The 18,315-nt window shown below is 34.4% G+C and overlaps 1 protein-coding gene across 1 annotated transcript; it reads right to left on the reverse strand.

The window, feature by feature from the left end:
- Positions 1-8,956: 8,956 nt before the first annotated feature.
- LOC120079529 (probable calcium-binding protein CML46) lies at positions 8,957-9,845 on the reverse strand. Its single transcript, XM_039033741.1, has one exon. It carries the CDS (start codon positions 9,743-9,745, stop codon positions 9,209-9,211), a length of 537 nt encoding a protein of 178 aa, XP_038889669.1. The 5' UTR covers positions 9,746-9,845; the 3' UTR covers positions 8,957-9,208.
- Positions 9,846-18,315: the final 8,470 nt, after the last annotated feature.

Below are 18,315 nucleotides of genomic sequence, written 5' to 3' on the forward strand. Positions count from 1 at the left end.
AGTTTTAGTTTTGAATTTTAGACCCTTTTTTAAAAACTAAGTAAAATTACTGTAATGTTCTTCACATTTTCAAAAGTGACTCCAAAACCCCCTAAACCCTCACTCTCACTATTTTCCCTTGCCATTTTCAGTCATCATCATTTCCTCTACCATTCCTCAATCTCACTCCATTTATCTCCATTTCCCTTTCTATTTCCTTTTTATTGAAGATTATTTGAGATTTTCAACTAATCAGGTATGGATTTCATTTTTTTTCGCTCAATGTTAGTTTTCTTAGAGCTACAAATGATTATTTGAAATCTATACCAGATCTATGTTCAATGTTAATTTTTTTCCTAAAAAAATCATGTCCGATGCTTTGAATAATTTTGGCCTAAAAATAAGTTTTCCGAAAAATCAGTTTTACCCGGTCGGACTTCATACAATACTTGACTGAGTATATGATCGGGCGGAAAAGATTGGGGAAGATTGGGGAAAGATTGGGGAAGATTGGCACCTGGTGTTAGGACGGCGAGGCCCCTATTTTTATTTCAACTGGGGTATAGGTGGAAAGAGAGGAAAAAGACGAGGGGGAAGGGGGAAAAATCGGGTAGGGGTTAGGTGGCGCCCGACGGCTTCATACCGAAGTGACTGGGTATGTAACCAGGCGGAAGAAGATTGGGGAAGATTTTGGGAAGATTGGTGCCCGAAATCTCTTCTCTTTTTAGACAAACATGTTTTGGCCCTCTCTTTGACAAAACATCATCTTCAATGGACCACTAATTCATTATATTTTTTTTCGAGAGGTAGAGGAACCTAAGTGAGATGTTATTAGCTTTAATCTTATGGGGAATAAGGTATCCTTCAGCCAAGTAGAGTTTAACCTTATTACAAGACTAAAACATCAAACTAGAACTGTGAAGGGAGAAAATTCTTCTATTAGACTTAGAGCTAAGTATCTAAACGATAATGAGGGCATGAAGGCATATGAGTTGGACTCTATTTTTCCAAGACTTGAGTTTGAAAATGATTTTGATGTTGTGAAAATTGCATTGTTTTATTTTATTGAGTTTTCTATGATGGGTAGAGAGAGGAAAAAATAAATGGCTTTTGAAAAATTTAGCGATCATAGATGATTGGAATAGATTTTGTAATGAGGACTGGAGTAAGAAAATTTTTGCAAATACAATTAAACGATTCAAACAAGGATTGAAAGATAAAGCACAAGCATATAAGGGCAATGTAGATGGAAAACGATAGACGTACAGTCTTTACGGGTTCCCCATGCTTTTCAGGTAACTTAATTAGTTTGATTTAATGAATATTCATAAAAGTACACCACTTATACACACTTACATTTCATATAGGTATGGGCATATGAAACGATTTCATCATTATCTAGGTGCATTGCAAACAGATTGAATGACAATGCGATACCACATTTGGAGATGGTCGTGCTCACATTCTCCTCCATATGGAGTGATTAGAGATGAAGTCTTCGGGTCAGATGCAATATATTCCTTTTTAAGTTATTTGGGTTAGAATTATTTTGATGATTATAGCTTCTTAGTTTGTTTATTCATGATTACAATTTTTTGTAGGTAAGCACATTGCAAATCGTTCCTTCTGAGGAAGAGATTCAATTTATGAATTGTGTTATGGAGACACTCATCCCTCCACTTGCACCACTTTCACTACCTGCACCACCTGCACAATTAGAACTACCTATACCCACAAATGATGGCGATGTTGTTGGACCTTCAAACACTAAGGAGGTTGATGACAGCGATAATCAACAAAGGCATAATGGGAAGTCCGAAAAGAAATGGAAGAAGTACCGCAAGTTGATTAAGTTAGTCAAACGTCTTGATCGTCGCGTGGAAAGTTTGGAACCTGACCTAAAAAGCATTAAGAAGTACTTGCGACGATTATAAAAAATAAGTATATACCATTATGATCCTTCTTGTCTGTTCTCTTCATAAATAAGCATACAGGGAAAGGATGTCTAATAACTATGCATGTAGGGAAAAGACGTTGATTGCACTAAAGGTGGGGACCATGGAGGTACGAGTGATCATGCTGTGACAAACGATGGTGATAGGGATGGTCATTCTCCTGGAGCTGTAGGTGTTGTAGGTGGTGATATTGTACCTATGGCAGTTCCAGGAGACGATGTTATAGATGAAGGGTCCGACATTGATGGACAGAAGGACGAGGTATGACCTCATTGGGAAGTTAACGGCCAAAACTGTTGATGTAATATTGTCGTTCAAAAGTTAGGATATATCATCATGATCCTTGCTATCTGTTCTTATCGTCTATGTCTTCCTATTTAGTATGAAATTTTGAATAATAATTGTTTTTCCTATTTAGTTTGTTCTTATCGTCTTTATCCTCCTATTGTTGTAATTATGAATAATAATTGAAATTTTATTATTTATTTGATTGAATAAATCTATAATTGACATAAAAGTGTAGCCATCATCTATAAGTTCACAAGAATTTTTCGATTGATCGAACAACACTATTCTTATAAGTTCACTACAAATTTTATTGTGTAGGTTGTCGATATAGGTTCATAAGACACGGAAAATGTAAATGTAATAGAAGGTGGCGGTGGCTGAATGAGGAAATTTTCTTGGAAATTAACTACACTGTGGAAGGACACAATTAAGTATGGGAAGAGGCGAAAAATATGAAACCGAAGTACGATCCCTTCGTTGACATACCTGAAGATCTTAACATTAAATTTCAAAAGTGGTTGGACAACATAGACCCTGCTGTGATGATTCAAATGGATAAAAAAATGGTTTAATAGTCTATTAACACCGTCTGAATGGATGAATGAGAAGATATATAACCTTTAATAAAGATTATCGTGTGTGTATATGTGTCCCTATTTAATTAAACACTCTTATCGTGCAGGTAATAGACACATTTTTTATGTTCATAAAAACAAAAATGCAAGCCCAACCGAACTTGTGTTGTCGAAAATTTGCCATAGCTGACATTGTAGTTACAGGACGTTATCTAGCATTATAGATACGTTATATGTTAGTCCATAGGTTCATGCACTCATTGGTTCTTTAGAACTTCCTAAGATGTGATCTTCATACTATCAATTGGAGTTAGGCAACGAACATATTAAAGTATGTTCATGGTAAACACACTGACTATGATGTACCTTGGAGCAACGTCGATGCTGTTTACATGCCTTTCAACCTCTCTGGGATGCATTGGGTGCTTGTTTGTGCGGACTTCCAGGTCAGAGAATTAATCGTGTTCGATTCATTAATCATATTACATTCGAATGCAGACTTGGAACGTGAAATGAGATCAGTGTGCAAAAAATTTCCCGTTCTACTTATTGCTAGTGCGGTAATGGAGTCCCATAATCTTCTAATTGATCGTTGGACTCTACGCTGAGATGCTTTCATGCCTCAACAACATGAGAGTGGTGATTGTGGTATGTTCACATGTAAATTTTTCGAATATGATGTAATAGGGTCCAAAATGGACACCTTAACACAAGATAGAATGCAATATTTTCGTAGACAATATATCGTTCAGATTTGGGCAAATAGAGAATTGTTTTAGAACTTTGTAAGCTTTTCTGTAATTAATGGTTGAAGGGATGAATGAAAATTTATAGTTTGGGAGTGGTTTGCTAGTCGAAAAAATCATCAAAGTATACCAATCCCCGGTCGATCATATGCAAATAAAAGCCAATTCCCAGTCGGGCGCATGCAAAAAACAACAAATATATACCAATTCCCAGTCGGGCACATGAAAATAAGAGCGAATTCCCGGTCGGTTGGATCTTAAAAACAACAAATATATACCAATTTCTGGCAGGACGCATGTAAATTGGTGCCAATTCCAGGCTGGGCACATGTAAAAAACAAAAAATGTATACCAATTCCCAATCGGGCGCATGCAAATTGGCGTCAATTCCCAGTCAGGCGCATCTTAAAAACAACAAATATATACCAATTTCCGACCGGGCACAGGCAAATTGGTGCCAATTTCCGGCCGGACCATGCAAAAAAAAAAAACACATATATATACCAATTCCCACCCAGGCGCATGCAAATTTGCGTCAATTTTCGGTCGGGCGCATGCAGAAAACAACACATATATACCAATTCCCGACTAGGCGCATGCAAATTGGCGCCAATTTTTGGCTGGGCGCATGCAAAAAAACAACAAATATATACCAATTCCTGACCGGGCGCATGCAAATTGGAGCTAATTCCCAGTCAGACGCATGTAAAAAACAACAAATATATACCAATTCTGGGCCGGATGCATGTAAAAAAACAACAAATATATACCAATGGTTGCAAAATATCATCCAAATTCACAAAAATATTATGCTAAATAAAAAAAAAAATCCATACATCACTCGGCAGTATTAAAAGGTTGATTGAATGTCGTTTTGTTGTGACCCTGTTGCCCACATCTAGAACACTTGTGGACTTGACGAAATTCACCTACAGAAGGAAATTTTGTTGTTTGTGGGCGACCTACTCTTGGAACTCTTTTTGGAGGCAATGTTTCAACATTAACGAAGGCCGATGATTGTTTCCACTCCGAAAGGTGTCCAAGTGGTCGTATAGGTTCAACATACGCAACCAACAATGCATCAATAGAGTATACCCGTGAACAAAGAGAGATAGAATCAATATTTCGAACCTTGCATGCAACAATGGCATGTGAACAAGGGATTTCATAATAATCAAACTTGCGACAAGTGCATGTTCCTGTGTGAAATACATGGCTTCCCAAACCTCCATCTATCACCTCGAACTCATGTTGATCAATTGACCTAACTTCATTTTGGAGGCAATGTTTCAATATTGACGAAGGCCGATGATTGTTTCCACTCCGAAAGGTGTCCAAGTGGTCGTAGGTTCAGCATACACAACCAACACTGCATCAATAGAGTATACCCGTGAACAAAGAGAGATAGGATCAATATTTTGAACCTTGCATGCAACAATGGCGTGTGAACAAGGGATTTCATAATAATCAAACTTGTGACAAGGCATGTTCCTGCGTGAATATTTACACGGCTTCCCAAACCTCCATCTATCACCTCGAACTCATGTTGATCAATTTACCTAACTTCATGTCTGCTTACTTTGTATGCCGTGTCACGAATTATTGCATAGTCCGACAGTCTTGACGTACTATTTGATGCATCCGTTCGACGTTTGTAATACAAGTCCTGTAACGAACCTCTAATATGGTCTAGAAATGACGTGATTGGTAACTGTCGTGCATCTTTTAACACTCCATTTATGCACTCGGCGAGATTTGTTGCCATTTGATTGTACCTTCTATTTCATTGGTACACCCTAGCCCACTGCTAAAGACCAATATCTTCTAGGTATTTGCGTGCACCTGGATACCCTGCAAATTGACTCCAATGGTAGTTGAACACAGACTCACAACTTGCTTTGGCTGCTTTGTCGAAAATATCCAAGATATCTTTATTCTTAAAATTAAGGGTAATCACAATTGATAGCATCTTTAGGAAGAATAACAAAATGTATAACATCATTTAAAAAAAAAACTTCTATCATTGATAGACTCCCAAGTCTATTAGAAATAGGCTTCTATCATTGATAGACTCTTACCAGTGATATGGTCTATCACTGATAGACTCCTACCAATAATATGGTCTATCACTGATAGACTATTTAAATTAGCTTTCAAGTGATAGATGCAGATACCATGAAATGCTTCTGAGAAGACCGTGATAATTGCCTTTTTATGCTAGGGTGTCTATCTGATACGATAATCAAATCATGAACTTGCCCAATTGCACATCTTATTGTTGAAGGAACCACACCTAAGATTCATCAGTTTCTCCACCAGATATACCGAATGCGACTGGGTATATTTAATTATTTCCATCTACCGTAGTCGCAAGTAGGAGTTTACCACTGTACTTACCCCTTAAATGTGTTCCATCTACAATTAAAATAGGGCGAATGCAGTTTAGAGACCCCCTAATGGAAGCACCAAAATCCATAAAGACATGCTTGAAATATTTATCTTCCTACAAATCATATTTAAATGTTGAACTAAGATTTTCAGTTTGTAAGACTTCAAAAAATTTAGGTAACTTCTTGTACGATTCTTCTGCTGACCCCTAACTTCCCTTGCCCTCCATGCCTTGTCGTAACTTAAACTCACACCATACTCTTGTTTTATATCCTTCACAATGTCCTTCAGTCTATATAAACGACTAACATCTTTAAACTTCAACGAAATTAAATGTCCGAGAACCCAACTAGAAGTTTGTCTATGATCGTAGTCAATATTTTATTTCTACATGTGTGGATATTGTCATACTTAGAGATATTAAATATTTCACAATTTTTCAATTTAACGGCTCGAAGTCTCCATTTGCATTCTTCAACTAAGGATATAACTCTGTATAATGTTGTGGTCGACTTCTTCACCCTAAACTGAAAGTTACCTCTAATAGCTAACATAGATAACCACATCTTTAAATCCTTCTTAGATATAAATATGTCACCAACTTGCACATCTTCATAAGAATAAGACTAACCTAGCATGGTGATTGTGCTACTAGAAGGATGTGACAAGTCATGACCCGTTGCATGTGACGAGCCTTCGTAGTCTTTGATTGTTCGTTCTTTTACATGAGGTGTATGGTGGGTAATCTTGGATTCCTCTCCATCATCCTTCTCCCTCCAAGACCAATCATCGAAATATTGACCTTGGTCTACATAATCCCCTAAGTTATGAGTCGCCAAATTACTAAGTGACGAAGTAAGTGGTGGGTTAAAATATGTGGGGAAAAATGGATTATTCGACTCCATCTTCCAATGTACTGGCCTAGATGTTGAAGGGATTTCTTTAGTTCGTCAGATATATGAATTTGTTGGATGAAATCCTTGATTTGTTGAACAGTTTGGAAGCGTGGATACAGAAAGTGTATTATTGAGTCCTCTTCCTATGTAAGGAATATGTGTAGATCTTCATCATTCCGAATTACAAATGTAGGGGCTTTGGATCTTAATTGAAGTATACACCTTATAACAAGATTATACTCATGTGACATTATACCACTTATCCTATAAACTTCGGTCAAGAATTCATTATAAGTCGTGTCTAACTCAATGTCAAACCCTCGCAACTCTCTCCATCATAATCATTTTCCCTTTCATTCCAAACACCACCGAAACAAATCCAAACACGAGGCATTTTCCTATAATTTATATAAAGAATGTATTAATATAATGTAGTTAAAAGAAAAATAAAAATAAAAAATAAAAGGAAAAAGAAAAATAAAACTAAACTAAAAAAAAAAAAAGAATGATTCTGTTTTTGGCCTGGTCATCCACCTGGCCAGGTAGAACACCAGACCAAAAAACAGAATCATGCTTTTTGTGCGCCCCGACCAGGCTAGGTTAACTCTACTAGGCCCATACTCGAGAAAGACTCGGTGAAGCCCAGTCGAGTCACCCGGTGAGGGGTCAATCATTTTATTCCATACCCAATGAAGCCCGACCGGGAATCAAACTTATTTCAACATTTATTTTGCTCCCGGTGAAGCCCAACCAGGTAATTTGAACTCACTTTCTTTCTACCCAATGAAGCTCGACCGGGTATCAAATTTATTCCAACATTTATTTTTTCCCTAGTGAAATCCGACCGGGTAATTTGAACTCATTTGCTTTATACCTGGTAAAGCCCAACCGGGTATTTAAAAAAAAAAAAAAATTGCTACTTTTTTTTAATTTTTTTAATAATTTTTTATAAATTTATAAATAAATATCAAATGAAAAAAAAAATCAACAAAGCAAGCATAAATCAAACTCCAAAAATATCATTTAGTTTTGTCAATTTTTCCAAAAATGAGTGAACTATTGAGAATACATACAAAAATGAAATATATACCTTCTTACATACAAAAATGAAATATATACCTTATTACATACAAAAATGAAATACATACCTTCTTACGACGGAGTGTACAAAATTACAACTTTGTAAAATACAAGTTTTGGACTTGACGATTTCGTTCTGGAAATAATTTGGTGAAGAGAATTTTTTGTGGGGTTGTAAACAAATTAATTTTGGTCGAGAATTTTTTGTGTGAATAATTTTTGTCAATGGTTTTTGGATAAATTAATTTTAGGTGAAGATTGTGAATTAATTTTATAGGTTGGTGGTTGAAATTGGAAGTGAAAATTTAATTAGGGGCATAAGAGTAATTATACAACCACACTTACATCATTTTCATCGATAAAAAAAATTGTTTTAAAAAATAGATAAAAAAACAAAATGAAACTTCCAATAGGTTATTTTGGCCCATTTTCTAAGAAAACTCTTAAAAAAACAACAAAAATCAGTAAACAACCCAAATGTCTAGAATCAAAATCAAGGTCTAAGTTCCTTATAATGGTTGGAGTTTGAGTAAGAAGCTTGGCTTTCCTATACTGTTGTCTTCACCGTTTAGTCCGAAGTAGCTGCTTAGTTTTAGCCGTCGTCTGATGAAGTATCTGCTGTTGTCCAAGTCGCCGAAATGGAACCAAGTCATCGCTGCGGTCCAAGTCACCGCCTGTGTTGTCCAAATCACCGCTCCGTCCAATGGTGCGCCGTCGTCCGTTGGTTGTGAAATGTTGGCCGCCGTGCAGTAGAAGTCGAGCGCGAGAGGGAGAAATCGTGGGTTTTCAATCTTTTAGGGCTTTTTTTTTTAAGTAAGGGGCAGCTTGGACATTTCATATGTCATTTGTTTCTAAAACTCTTTTTTTCAAAACAATTGATCACAAAAGTCTTTAAGCCCCTCTAATATGTCCTATTTTTTGGCAATTTCCCCATTAGTACGAACTGATTTTCCCCTTACTCTTATTTATTAATCGATTAATTTTCATGTTTTTTTTTTTGGCAATTCTTTGATAAGAGATAGGGTGGTAAAATTAGATGATCAGAAACATAAAGTAAAGATATAAATACATACATATGTATTGTATTTTAATTTTTATGTATGAAAATTACATAGAGAAATAGGATGGGCCAAAATTTCAATTCCATTTACCCCCCAAAAACAAGAAACACCACAAAGGGGCAAAAGGCTTCATTTTCGACCACACTACAACATCAATTCAAGAATCTCCTTCCACTACAAAATATTTATATAAATTGAAAAAAGAAAGAAAGAAAGAATAATCAATAATTCCAGTTACCATCAAACTACTGATTCCATCAATTTAAGAAATTCTTCAAAATCAATTCTTCCATCTCCGTTATGATCGAACTTACGAATCATCCTCTCGCAATTCTGGATCCTTTCTCCTTCTTTGAACCCCAAAACGCACATCACTCTCTGTAATTCTTCACTGTCGATGAAACCATCGCCGTTCACATCAAACACATCAAAAGCTTTCTTCACCTCCACCGTACTCGCCGCCCTTTCATCGAACATCTCCGCCACTTCTTCCGTTGACCCAAACAGAGGAACCGACTCTTCGCCGCAATCAATCCCTAAATTCCCCATAACCCATTTCATCTCCTCAGTAGTCATCAGCCTCTCCTCGCCGCCGTGTTCCTCTGTTTTTGAAGTGGCCGGAAAACTACTCGGTTTTTGTTTTGTGGTGGCGAAGGCGTAGAGCCAAGAGGCAAGTTTCTGAAAACGGAGGAAGTCGATGACTATGAGGAATCGGAAAGAGGGATTTTGTGTGGTTGTTTTGTCGTCCATTGAAACGTTGTAGACACCGAAATCCATGGAGTTTGTGAATGAATGAATGAATGTGTTTGTTTGTTTGTTGGGTGGAAGGTTGATTGTTGAATGGGGTATTTGAAGAAGCTCTGTTTTGCGCGTATTGGGTTTGAAAGTGGAAGGAAACAGGGGACTTTTGGGTTTTGGTAAGAAAGTCAAAAGAAATTTAATTTAATTAAAGGAAGAAATGTGTAAATAAATTGGACAATTGTTGAATAGGAAACTTCGTTTGAGAGGGGAAGGTGGGTGGGTCGGTTAGTGTAATTGCTCAATTTAATTAAAGGAAGCTTTGGCTTTTCTAGGAAACTCTCCGGATTTAATTGGAATGTGCAACAAAGTTAACCCTCCATGGGAAAAGGATTAACGAAACATGAGTTAGTTGCATCTAATCGTTACTTTTTACTTAAAAACGTTTGGAGAGAAATAAAAATAAAATGTATTATTATTTAAGAAATTTTTGAATTAATAATTTTATCAATTTAAATCTTGAACTTATATTAATTTACACATTTTAGATTTAGTTTGAAAAATATCGTCTGAGATATTAATGTTTTTTTAATTAATCTTTTAAATTATTACAAGAAAATTAGTTTAGAACCTTTATGAAACTCACGTGTGCGACTTTAAATATTAGATTAAATAGATGAGTTGAATTAATTTAGGAATAGTTTTTAAAGAAATTCTTAATTGAGTCGTTTATGAAAGTTAAAAGATTTATTTGATAAAATTATATGTTGTGATATTTATCCAAATATAACTTAATGGATAGTCGAAATCGAAACATTAACGAAAATTTAGACTTTAATTGATATTATCTAAAGTTTTTTTTAGTACAATAAAGATGAGAAGATTTGATTTAGAAACTTTTTTTTTTTTTTTTTTATCACAATTCCATCCGAATGCTGATTGATACAAACCAAAATTTATATTATAGATTGATATTTTTTTGTAGAGAAAAATTTAGGTGTTGTATGAGTTTGGTCTACTTTTTAACAAAAAATCGTGCAATTTTTCGTTTTCAAAAATTTAATTCATTTTTTTTCTATTGTTTATTATTTGGGATTAGGTAATGATGGTTCTCGGAATTGGTAATTAAGTTGGACAAAGTGGTCGTCAATTAATTCAATTTTGTAATCTCCTTTTTCCGTATTCTTAATTATATTTGTGGCATACACTTCTTCTTCCCACTAAATTGGTGGGCGGGCCAATTGTATTATTATATGATCATTCAACAACACCAATGCAAACGCTCAACAAAACCCTTAAAAGTTGCTAATTCCATACTTAAGTGGTCAAAGGAAGGTCGAAGATTGAATTTATCTTATTCATTCATTTGAAAAGACTTATTAAACAATTTATTTAAAATTTTAAGAACTAAATATACACTGAGTGTGTGTTTGGTATGTGATAAAAGTAGAGAGTTGAGTTGAATGGGTAATTATTATCTGGAGCATTAAATTATCTGGAGAGTTAAATTGTTTGTATTTGTTTGCAGAGTTAGTTGGTAATTATTGTCTGTGTTTGTTGTGCAGAGTTGAGTTGAATTGAATTGAAGGATCTGATGCAGTTTTTTTATAAATGAGATTAGTTCTATTTTTTTCTGTTTGTTTTTTTTTATTTCATTATTTTATATTTTTAGTTTTATGCTTTGCTATTGTTGATTAATTTTCAAATATACACGTATTTTCTCAAATCATTTATGACATAAACTGGACAATCTCAATTTGTAGAACATAATATATTATTTTTCATATATTCTTTTCAAAAACGGATATATTTCTAATTCTCTTCAATCGATAAAACATACCAACAAAATATATTTCATATTGTTGATCAATTAATTGGTATATTGTATATTGTATGTATATATAGTGAATGTATGTATATATATTGAAGATAATTGTCCCAATTACTAATTGGTATATTGTATGTATATATATTGAATCTTGCTAACTTAACTTTATTATTTTACATATCATACAATTTATTTTTATATAATATGGATAGTATATTTGGGGATTCAAACGGCAAAGATGAGGGAAGAGAGAAAGAAATGAAAATAGAATCCAAAGGTTTGACGATATATATATATATATTGATTTTTAGGGTTAGTTTTGAGGGATAAAAATTTGAGGGATAAAAAAAGGGGAGTTTTGAGTGGGTAAAAAATGAGTTTTAATAACCCATAGGTTTGACGATAAAAAAAAAAAAATAAATAAATTGGATCCAAACGAAAAAGATGAGGGAAGAGAGAAAGAAATGAAAATATATTGATTGTTAGGGTTAGTTTTGAGGGGATAAAAAAGGGGAGTTTTGAGTGGGTAAAAAAGGGTTTTAATAACCTATAAGTTTTCTTTATGGGCTTAACAAATATAGGTAATAAATACCCACCCAACCCAATAACTCATACCCATTTATCAAACACCTCCTAAGTTAATTATTTAAGGATCTGACTCACAAACTCCTGCACTGATCCTTCTAACGACGTCTCTAAAGGACGACGTTCTCAACGCAATCCAGGTCAAACGGGAGCAAGACTACCTGTTGAGTTTAAGCATAATAACAATAAACGAAGGAAAGAAAATTTACAATGATTTCCCTAGTAACGACAAGTGACCCAAAAAAAGTCCAACTTGAGAATTGGACAACCTCAATGTACAAATTGTAGTTTGGAGAAGTGTTCTCAACGGCGGAATAGACACAAGTGTGACCCTATGTCAGATGGGACAATCCTATGTGTTTAAGCATATCGATAAGTGGAGGAAAAAAACTAACAAGGATTCCCCACAAATAATGTTAACTGTTGATGCCAATTTTTTTACAAGAGAAACACATTTGACCTTTACGTGATATCAACAGTGAATTTATTTGAAGTGGAGAAAAATGTGGTCTGCAAAAGAGAAAATCTGCACACTGATGTGGTGCTTGCCACACATACTCTTATGCTTAAATAATAAAGTAAAAGGGTGTGGAAGTTTGATAGTTTGAGAGTTGGACTCAAATTACCTTATATGATGTTATAATGATGTATTTATAGAGAAAGTTGACCTAGGGTATTCTCTAGGGTTTCTGAGTGGCTTTAGAATAATTAGATAACCAACTAGGACGAGGGGTGTGCTTGGTTACGTGTTTGGTTAGACGGAGGTCGAGCGTTTTTCTTAGGACATATCTTGGGTCTAAAATGTTATTTTGGGTCGAGGCATGCATAAAACATTCCTCCTTAGGCATTTGAGAAGGGTCATTGAGGTTGAGCGTTTTCATTAGGCTATATCTTGGGCCTAAAATGCTACTTTGGGTTGGGACATGTTTTAAGTATTTGGCAAGGGTCGAGATTGAGACTGTTGACTTGGATCAGGCCCAAGCCAACCTCATTTTCTTTGGCTCATTTTAGTCTTTAATTGACAATTCGGTCTGTATCATGCTACTTTTAACTTGTACCCGTAATAATGCTCATGGCCAATCAATTTTAACAATCACCAAGTAATCAGAGATTAGATTGAAACTTCTTAAACAAGTAAAATATACGAAATTTAAAGAAAAATAGCACACAACACATCTTTTGCCATTTAACCTTTTACGAACTTGACATCAAAAGAGTTAAAAAATCTCTTGTTTCAATGTTGAGCTGGAATTACCATTTCAACCCTAAAGCTTAGCCAAGTCACAATTAGGGTATGCTTAATATTGAGGGTGTATATGGATTGAGTTGGATTGATTTGAAGGACTTTTGGATCAACTTGAAAATTTGGGTTGGTCGAATTGGCTACCCAAATGATCCAAATAGGGCCTCTTATTCAACCCAACCCAACCCAACCTAATTGGGTTGTCGAGTTATTTTTTTTTCTTTTCTTTTTTTATTAAATTAAAATACTTAAATTGTGTGTGTACAACAACATTAATAATTAAAATTTGAGAAAACTCAAATGTTAAATATCATAATTCTAGATATCTATTACAAGCTTTAAACAAACATCATAAAAATACATATGAGTAATATATATATATTAATAATATTAGAAATTCGGGTTGGGTTGGGTTGGGCCAACGTAATTTTTAAAGGGCTAACAAGATGAATAGCAAATTTTAACTTTTAATTTGGAAAAATAACAAACCAACTTTCCTCTTGTAAAAATGACAAAATGAATTAAAATAATAATAGATTTGAAATTATAAAAGTCCAATGTACCCCAAGCATGCAAATGAGATGTTTCAAACCCTCCTTAAGAAAAATTATTAATTACACTTTAATTAAAACTAACCAAAATTAACAACTTATCTTTTGAACGGGCTGAGAAATGTGAAACCTCATATTCATCTTCACCAAAAGTAAAAACCTTTTCTGCACCAGTCACTTCTAACTTTGAACGACGCAAACAACAATAGTATCGGGTAACAACAATCATGATCGACAACGATGGCATTCTAAAGACAATTGGCAGATGTTGACGAAAGGGGAAGACATACGGAGGTTGGTTACAACAAGCGGCATCAATCGATAAAATATGAACGAGAGAGGGAGAGTAAGAGAAATGGTGCGCGACTTACCCTTAGTGGCTGGCAGTCGACAATATGCAATAGTTGACAACAAGCAACAATCATCGGGAGGAAGCGGCTAGCGGTGGCTAGTTGTAGGTTAGAGTTTACGGGTCTCATACGAAGGAGGAAAAGATGGAGTTATCATTTAAGGTAGTTTGCATGAAGGAGAAGATAGAGGGAGGGGAGCATACGACGCTTTTAGGCTAAAATAACTTTGTTTTTTTCTTCCTTTTTTCAACTCACGTAAACACACATACACATCAATTCTTAACATAATTTTGACTTTGACTTCTTACCCTACATGAATTCAAATCTTTCAATGAATTTCTCAAACCAAATCAAATCAAATGAAATTACAAAGTTGAATTTATAGAAAAATAATATAATTTGAGATTTAAAAACTCAAATCAACATTTGAAGATTGAACATTCTATAAATACAAATTTGAAGAATTTTCAAATTAATAACTAAAAACTAAATTCATGTTTAAAACGAAATTATAATAAATATATTGATAAAATCAAATTTAAAAATAAGAAGAATAGGTGAGAAACACAATAGATATATCTTCTTCTTGTTTAAAATGAAATTTTATTGAAAATAATGATAACAACAATTTATAAATTGTTTACTAGAAAATTATAATAAAATTATTGATAAAAACAATCTTAGATTCATATGATTTAGTTAGGATTAATAGAAAAGAGATTTATGAAAAGTAATATAATATGAGATTTCAAAATTCATATAAAAATTTGAAGATAGAAAATTCTTTAGATATGAATTTGGAAGATTTCCAAACTAAAAATCGAAATTCATGCCAAAATATCCATGTTGTGTTGGGGTTGATGCCCTAAACTCTCATTGGGTCATGTAGTTTGTAAACACCTATATTGAACAAACGCTTGTGATGTAATAATATGAGATATTTTTTTCACTGTTGTCTATGAAACATGAGATGTTTTAATTGCTTTACCACAAACCAATAAACTAAGATCCCTGCTTGTCGTTGTAACTTAAGCATATATGTGGAGACATACAGGTAAATTATGTCTTAAGTGATAACCAAAATGGTCTGTAGTATATGGATATAGGAGGTAAACCTTATCTTGATAACCAAAGTGTTGTGACGTGCTACAGATGGTCTGATCCTGATAATTTATGTGGAGATATGTGAGCGGGGGCGTCCTATACAAAAGAGTTTGTATAAGATCGGACCACAAAATGTTTAGTCTCGTTATATAACGCCGTTCATGACAGAGACTTCACTACACTAAGATGACCATAGGTAACATCACCTTAATCCTGAGCGAGTTGGGAACTCCTTCCTTTTAGAGCGGTCCTTTGATTTTCATGGGTGTGAGTGGCCAGATCGCCTACTCAAACCTACCACTTTGGGGATTCGTCTGATTGGAAAGCTGGGAACTCAGCTACACAAGATGGAATTCACTCATTCCCCGAAGCAAAGGTAAGTAGATAGACTATTCCCTTAAGGGTTGATTCCGGGTCTTGAATGATGTGGCGCCACACACCTTCTCATGGCCTGAGAGGTGTCCACTCATAGTAGGCTATGACGTATTGTTCATTAGAGGGATCAATGGTACTTTAAGAGTTAGATGTAACTACAGGGGCAAAATGGTAAATTGGCCCAACTGTACTTACGAGTATCTGTGAAGGGTTATCGTACTGTTGTCTGGTTATATTCGATGGACACAGAAATATATCTGTAGTGAGAAGAGTGCAGCTGTCGGTCTTTAATGGAGTGCCTAGCAGTTAACAAATGGTGGATCTCGTGGCTAAAGAGTTTAGTCAGCTATTCACGTATTGTTAGAGCTTCAAGCTACAGGTCCATAAGGTCTCCTTGGTAGCTCAATGGATTCAAGTTGAGAATCAGTTTTTGGATCAATTTAAAGTATTCAAATTGACAAGAGGGAGTTTGGTTATACATGATATGATTAAATTGGTTCAATTATATACGATATAGTTGACATGATGTATGAGATACATTAATTAGAGGAAAATGATATAAATATGATTTATATCAAGTAAAGGAGAAAAAAACTATGGTTTAAATGTGCATATGATGTGATATTAAAACTATAGGTTATAAATATAATATGATAAGTTAGTTATTATATTTATTTATAATTAAAACAATTATAAGATAATTGTTGATGGTTTCTCCTTAACCATGCGTAAAAGTGGGAGGTTTTATTTAGTTTTCATAATTGAATGATAAAATGAAAAATGTTTTCATTTTGGAAAAGAATCGTAGTATCGCTTCATTATAGTACACCGCCTATCGTTTAGCTCATAAGAGCCTACACGACAACTTCAAGTATTTGTCTAAACAATTATGTACACGCTCAGTTGACTAAACGATCGTGCTGTCTTTTACTAAACGATCGCGCGCCTAAGCGACCTCACTAAACGATCGTCTAAATGATCAGACCTGTTTTACTAAACGAGCGTGCACCTTTTCTAAACAATCAAGCACTAGTCTATACGATAGACACATTATTCTCCTACTTGCTTGGTTGCTGAGTGTGATCGTTGTTTCCTCCTTCCCTCTACCAAATCCAATAAAGCCTACACCTCCTGGATTCTCACTCCGAGAATACTAAGGTCACTAAGTGGTGGTGTCTGAGAGGCTGCTTGTTCGTGGAGAAGACTATTCGTCTGCTAAGCGACAATGAGAGATTTGGGTAGACGATTGGCTTGGCATTCTAAGAGACAACGAGAGGTGCTGGTCCAAGAACCCATGAGAGCGAAAGAAAGGTAGAAGAAGAGTTCTTCAAAAGGTATGTCTCTCATTCCTTTGTATTTAATTAATCAAGGCATGTTGTAATTTGTTCTGAAATGCATAACTTGTTTGTATGTTTGTGAATGCTTGTAATTCTGTCACAATGAATTTGGAACCATCTTTCTTCCGCTCATAGGTTCTCTTTGATAAGAGTTCCTTAACGTTGAATATCTGAAAGCAAACTAAAATAACCACAAATTTGTATTTGATGAATTAATTATAGTATAATTAATAAAATTGTTGGATTAATTACAGTGCAATTAAAGAAGTTATTAAGGGAATTTTTAATAGTAAGCAAGTATATAGCTTTTTTTATTGCATCATTGCTATTTAAAATAAAAAATTCCTTTATGGTAAAAGTTTGCGGCACAAGAATCCAAATCTAGTAAGTCAACAATATCAGGCGTATTATAGGAGGTTTTGGACGAGGAACTCAATATGTAGTGTAATTAAAGGATTTGTTGACAAAATGGAATATTGTAACCTATAAAATAAACAATATCATAGAAGGATTCTGAAAAAAGAGGATAACAACCATAATACATCTTCATCCTCCACGATCCTAATAAGGTTAGGATTGCTATAGTCATCACAATACATTGTTAACCAAGAAATAATATATTCATGATAGAATACACAAGCATGGAACGAAGTAAACAAAATCAATAAGCACTCTAATTACATTTAATTTGAGTTCTAAAGTATGCTATTTCAGAAATTCAAAAAAGGGTTCAAGAAGAACATACCTTTGATGATTTCTCCCAAATCCAAGCTGCTCTTCACTCCAAATCAGCTCCAAATCGACAGTGAACTACCAAGAAATCTTCTTTACTATTCTCAATCTTGAATTTGAGTGGTGGAACTCGAATTTGAGTGAATTTATGAAGTGAAATTTTGGGTTTTGAGAGGAAGAAGAAGAAGAACTGAAAATCGATTTTCCAACTGTAATCTCTCTCTATTTCTTCAAAATTTAGTGCTTTAATCATTGAATACATGCAAGCAACATCTCTTCAGCTCAATAGCCAGTAGCTGCTTGAAGATTTAATGGGATTTGTGTGTGATTGTAGGAAGAACACCTGCTATTTGAGGTGTTTGTGAGCAAAACCCACTTAACCCAAATTTTCCAATTTTCCAATTTCTTAATTTTCAAACTTTTCAATTAATTCTAAATTTATTAAAAAAATTTGATTAATTCTCAATCAATCAAATTCAAAAATTTCAAAAATAAATTTCTCAA

This window comes from Benincasa hispida, chromosome 6 (assembly GCF_009727055.1).
Source record: "Benincasa hispida cultivar B227 chromosome 6, ASM972705v1, whole genome shotgun sequence".
NCBI lineage: Eukaryota > Viridiplantae > Streptophyta > Magnoliopsida > Cucurbitales > Cucurbitaceae > Benincasa > Benincasa hispida.

Bases quoted from the DNA above. Each gene is read 5' to 3' on its own strand.
- LOC120079529 (XM_039033741.1), bottom strand. From the start codon at position 9,745: ATGGATTTCGGTGTCTACAACGTTTCAATGGACGACAAAACAACCACA.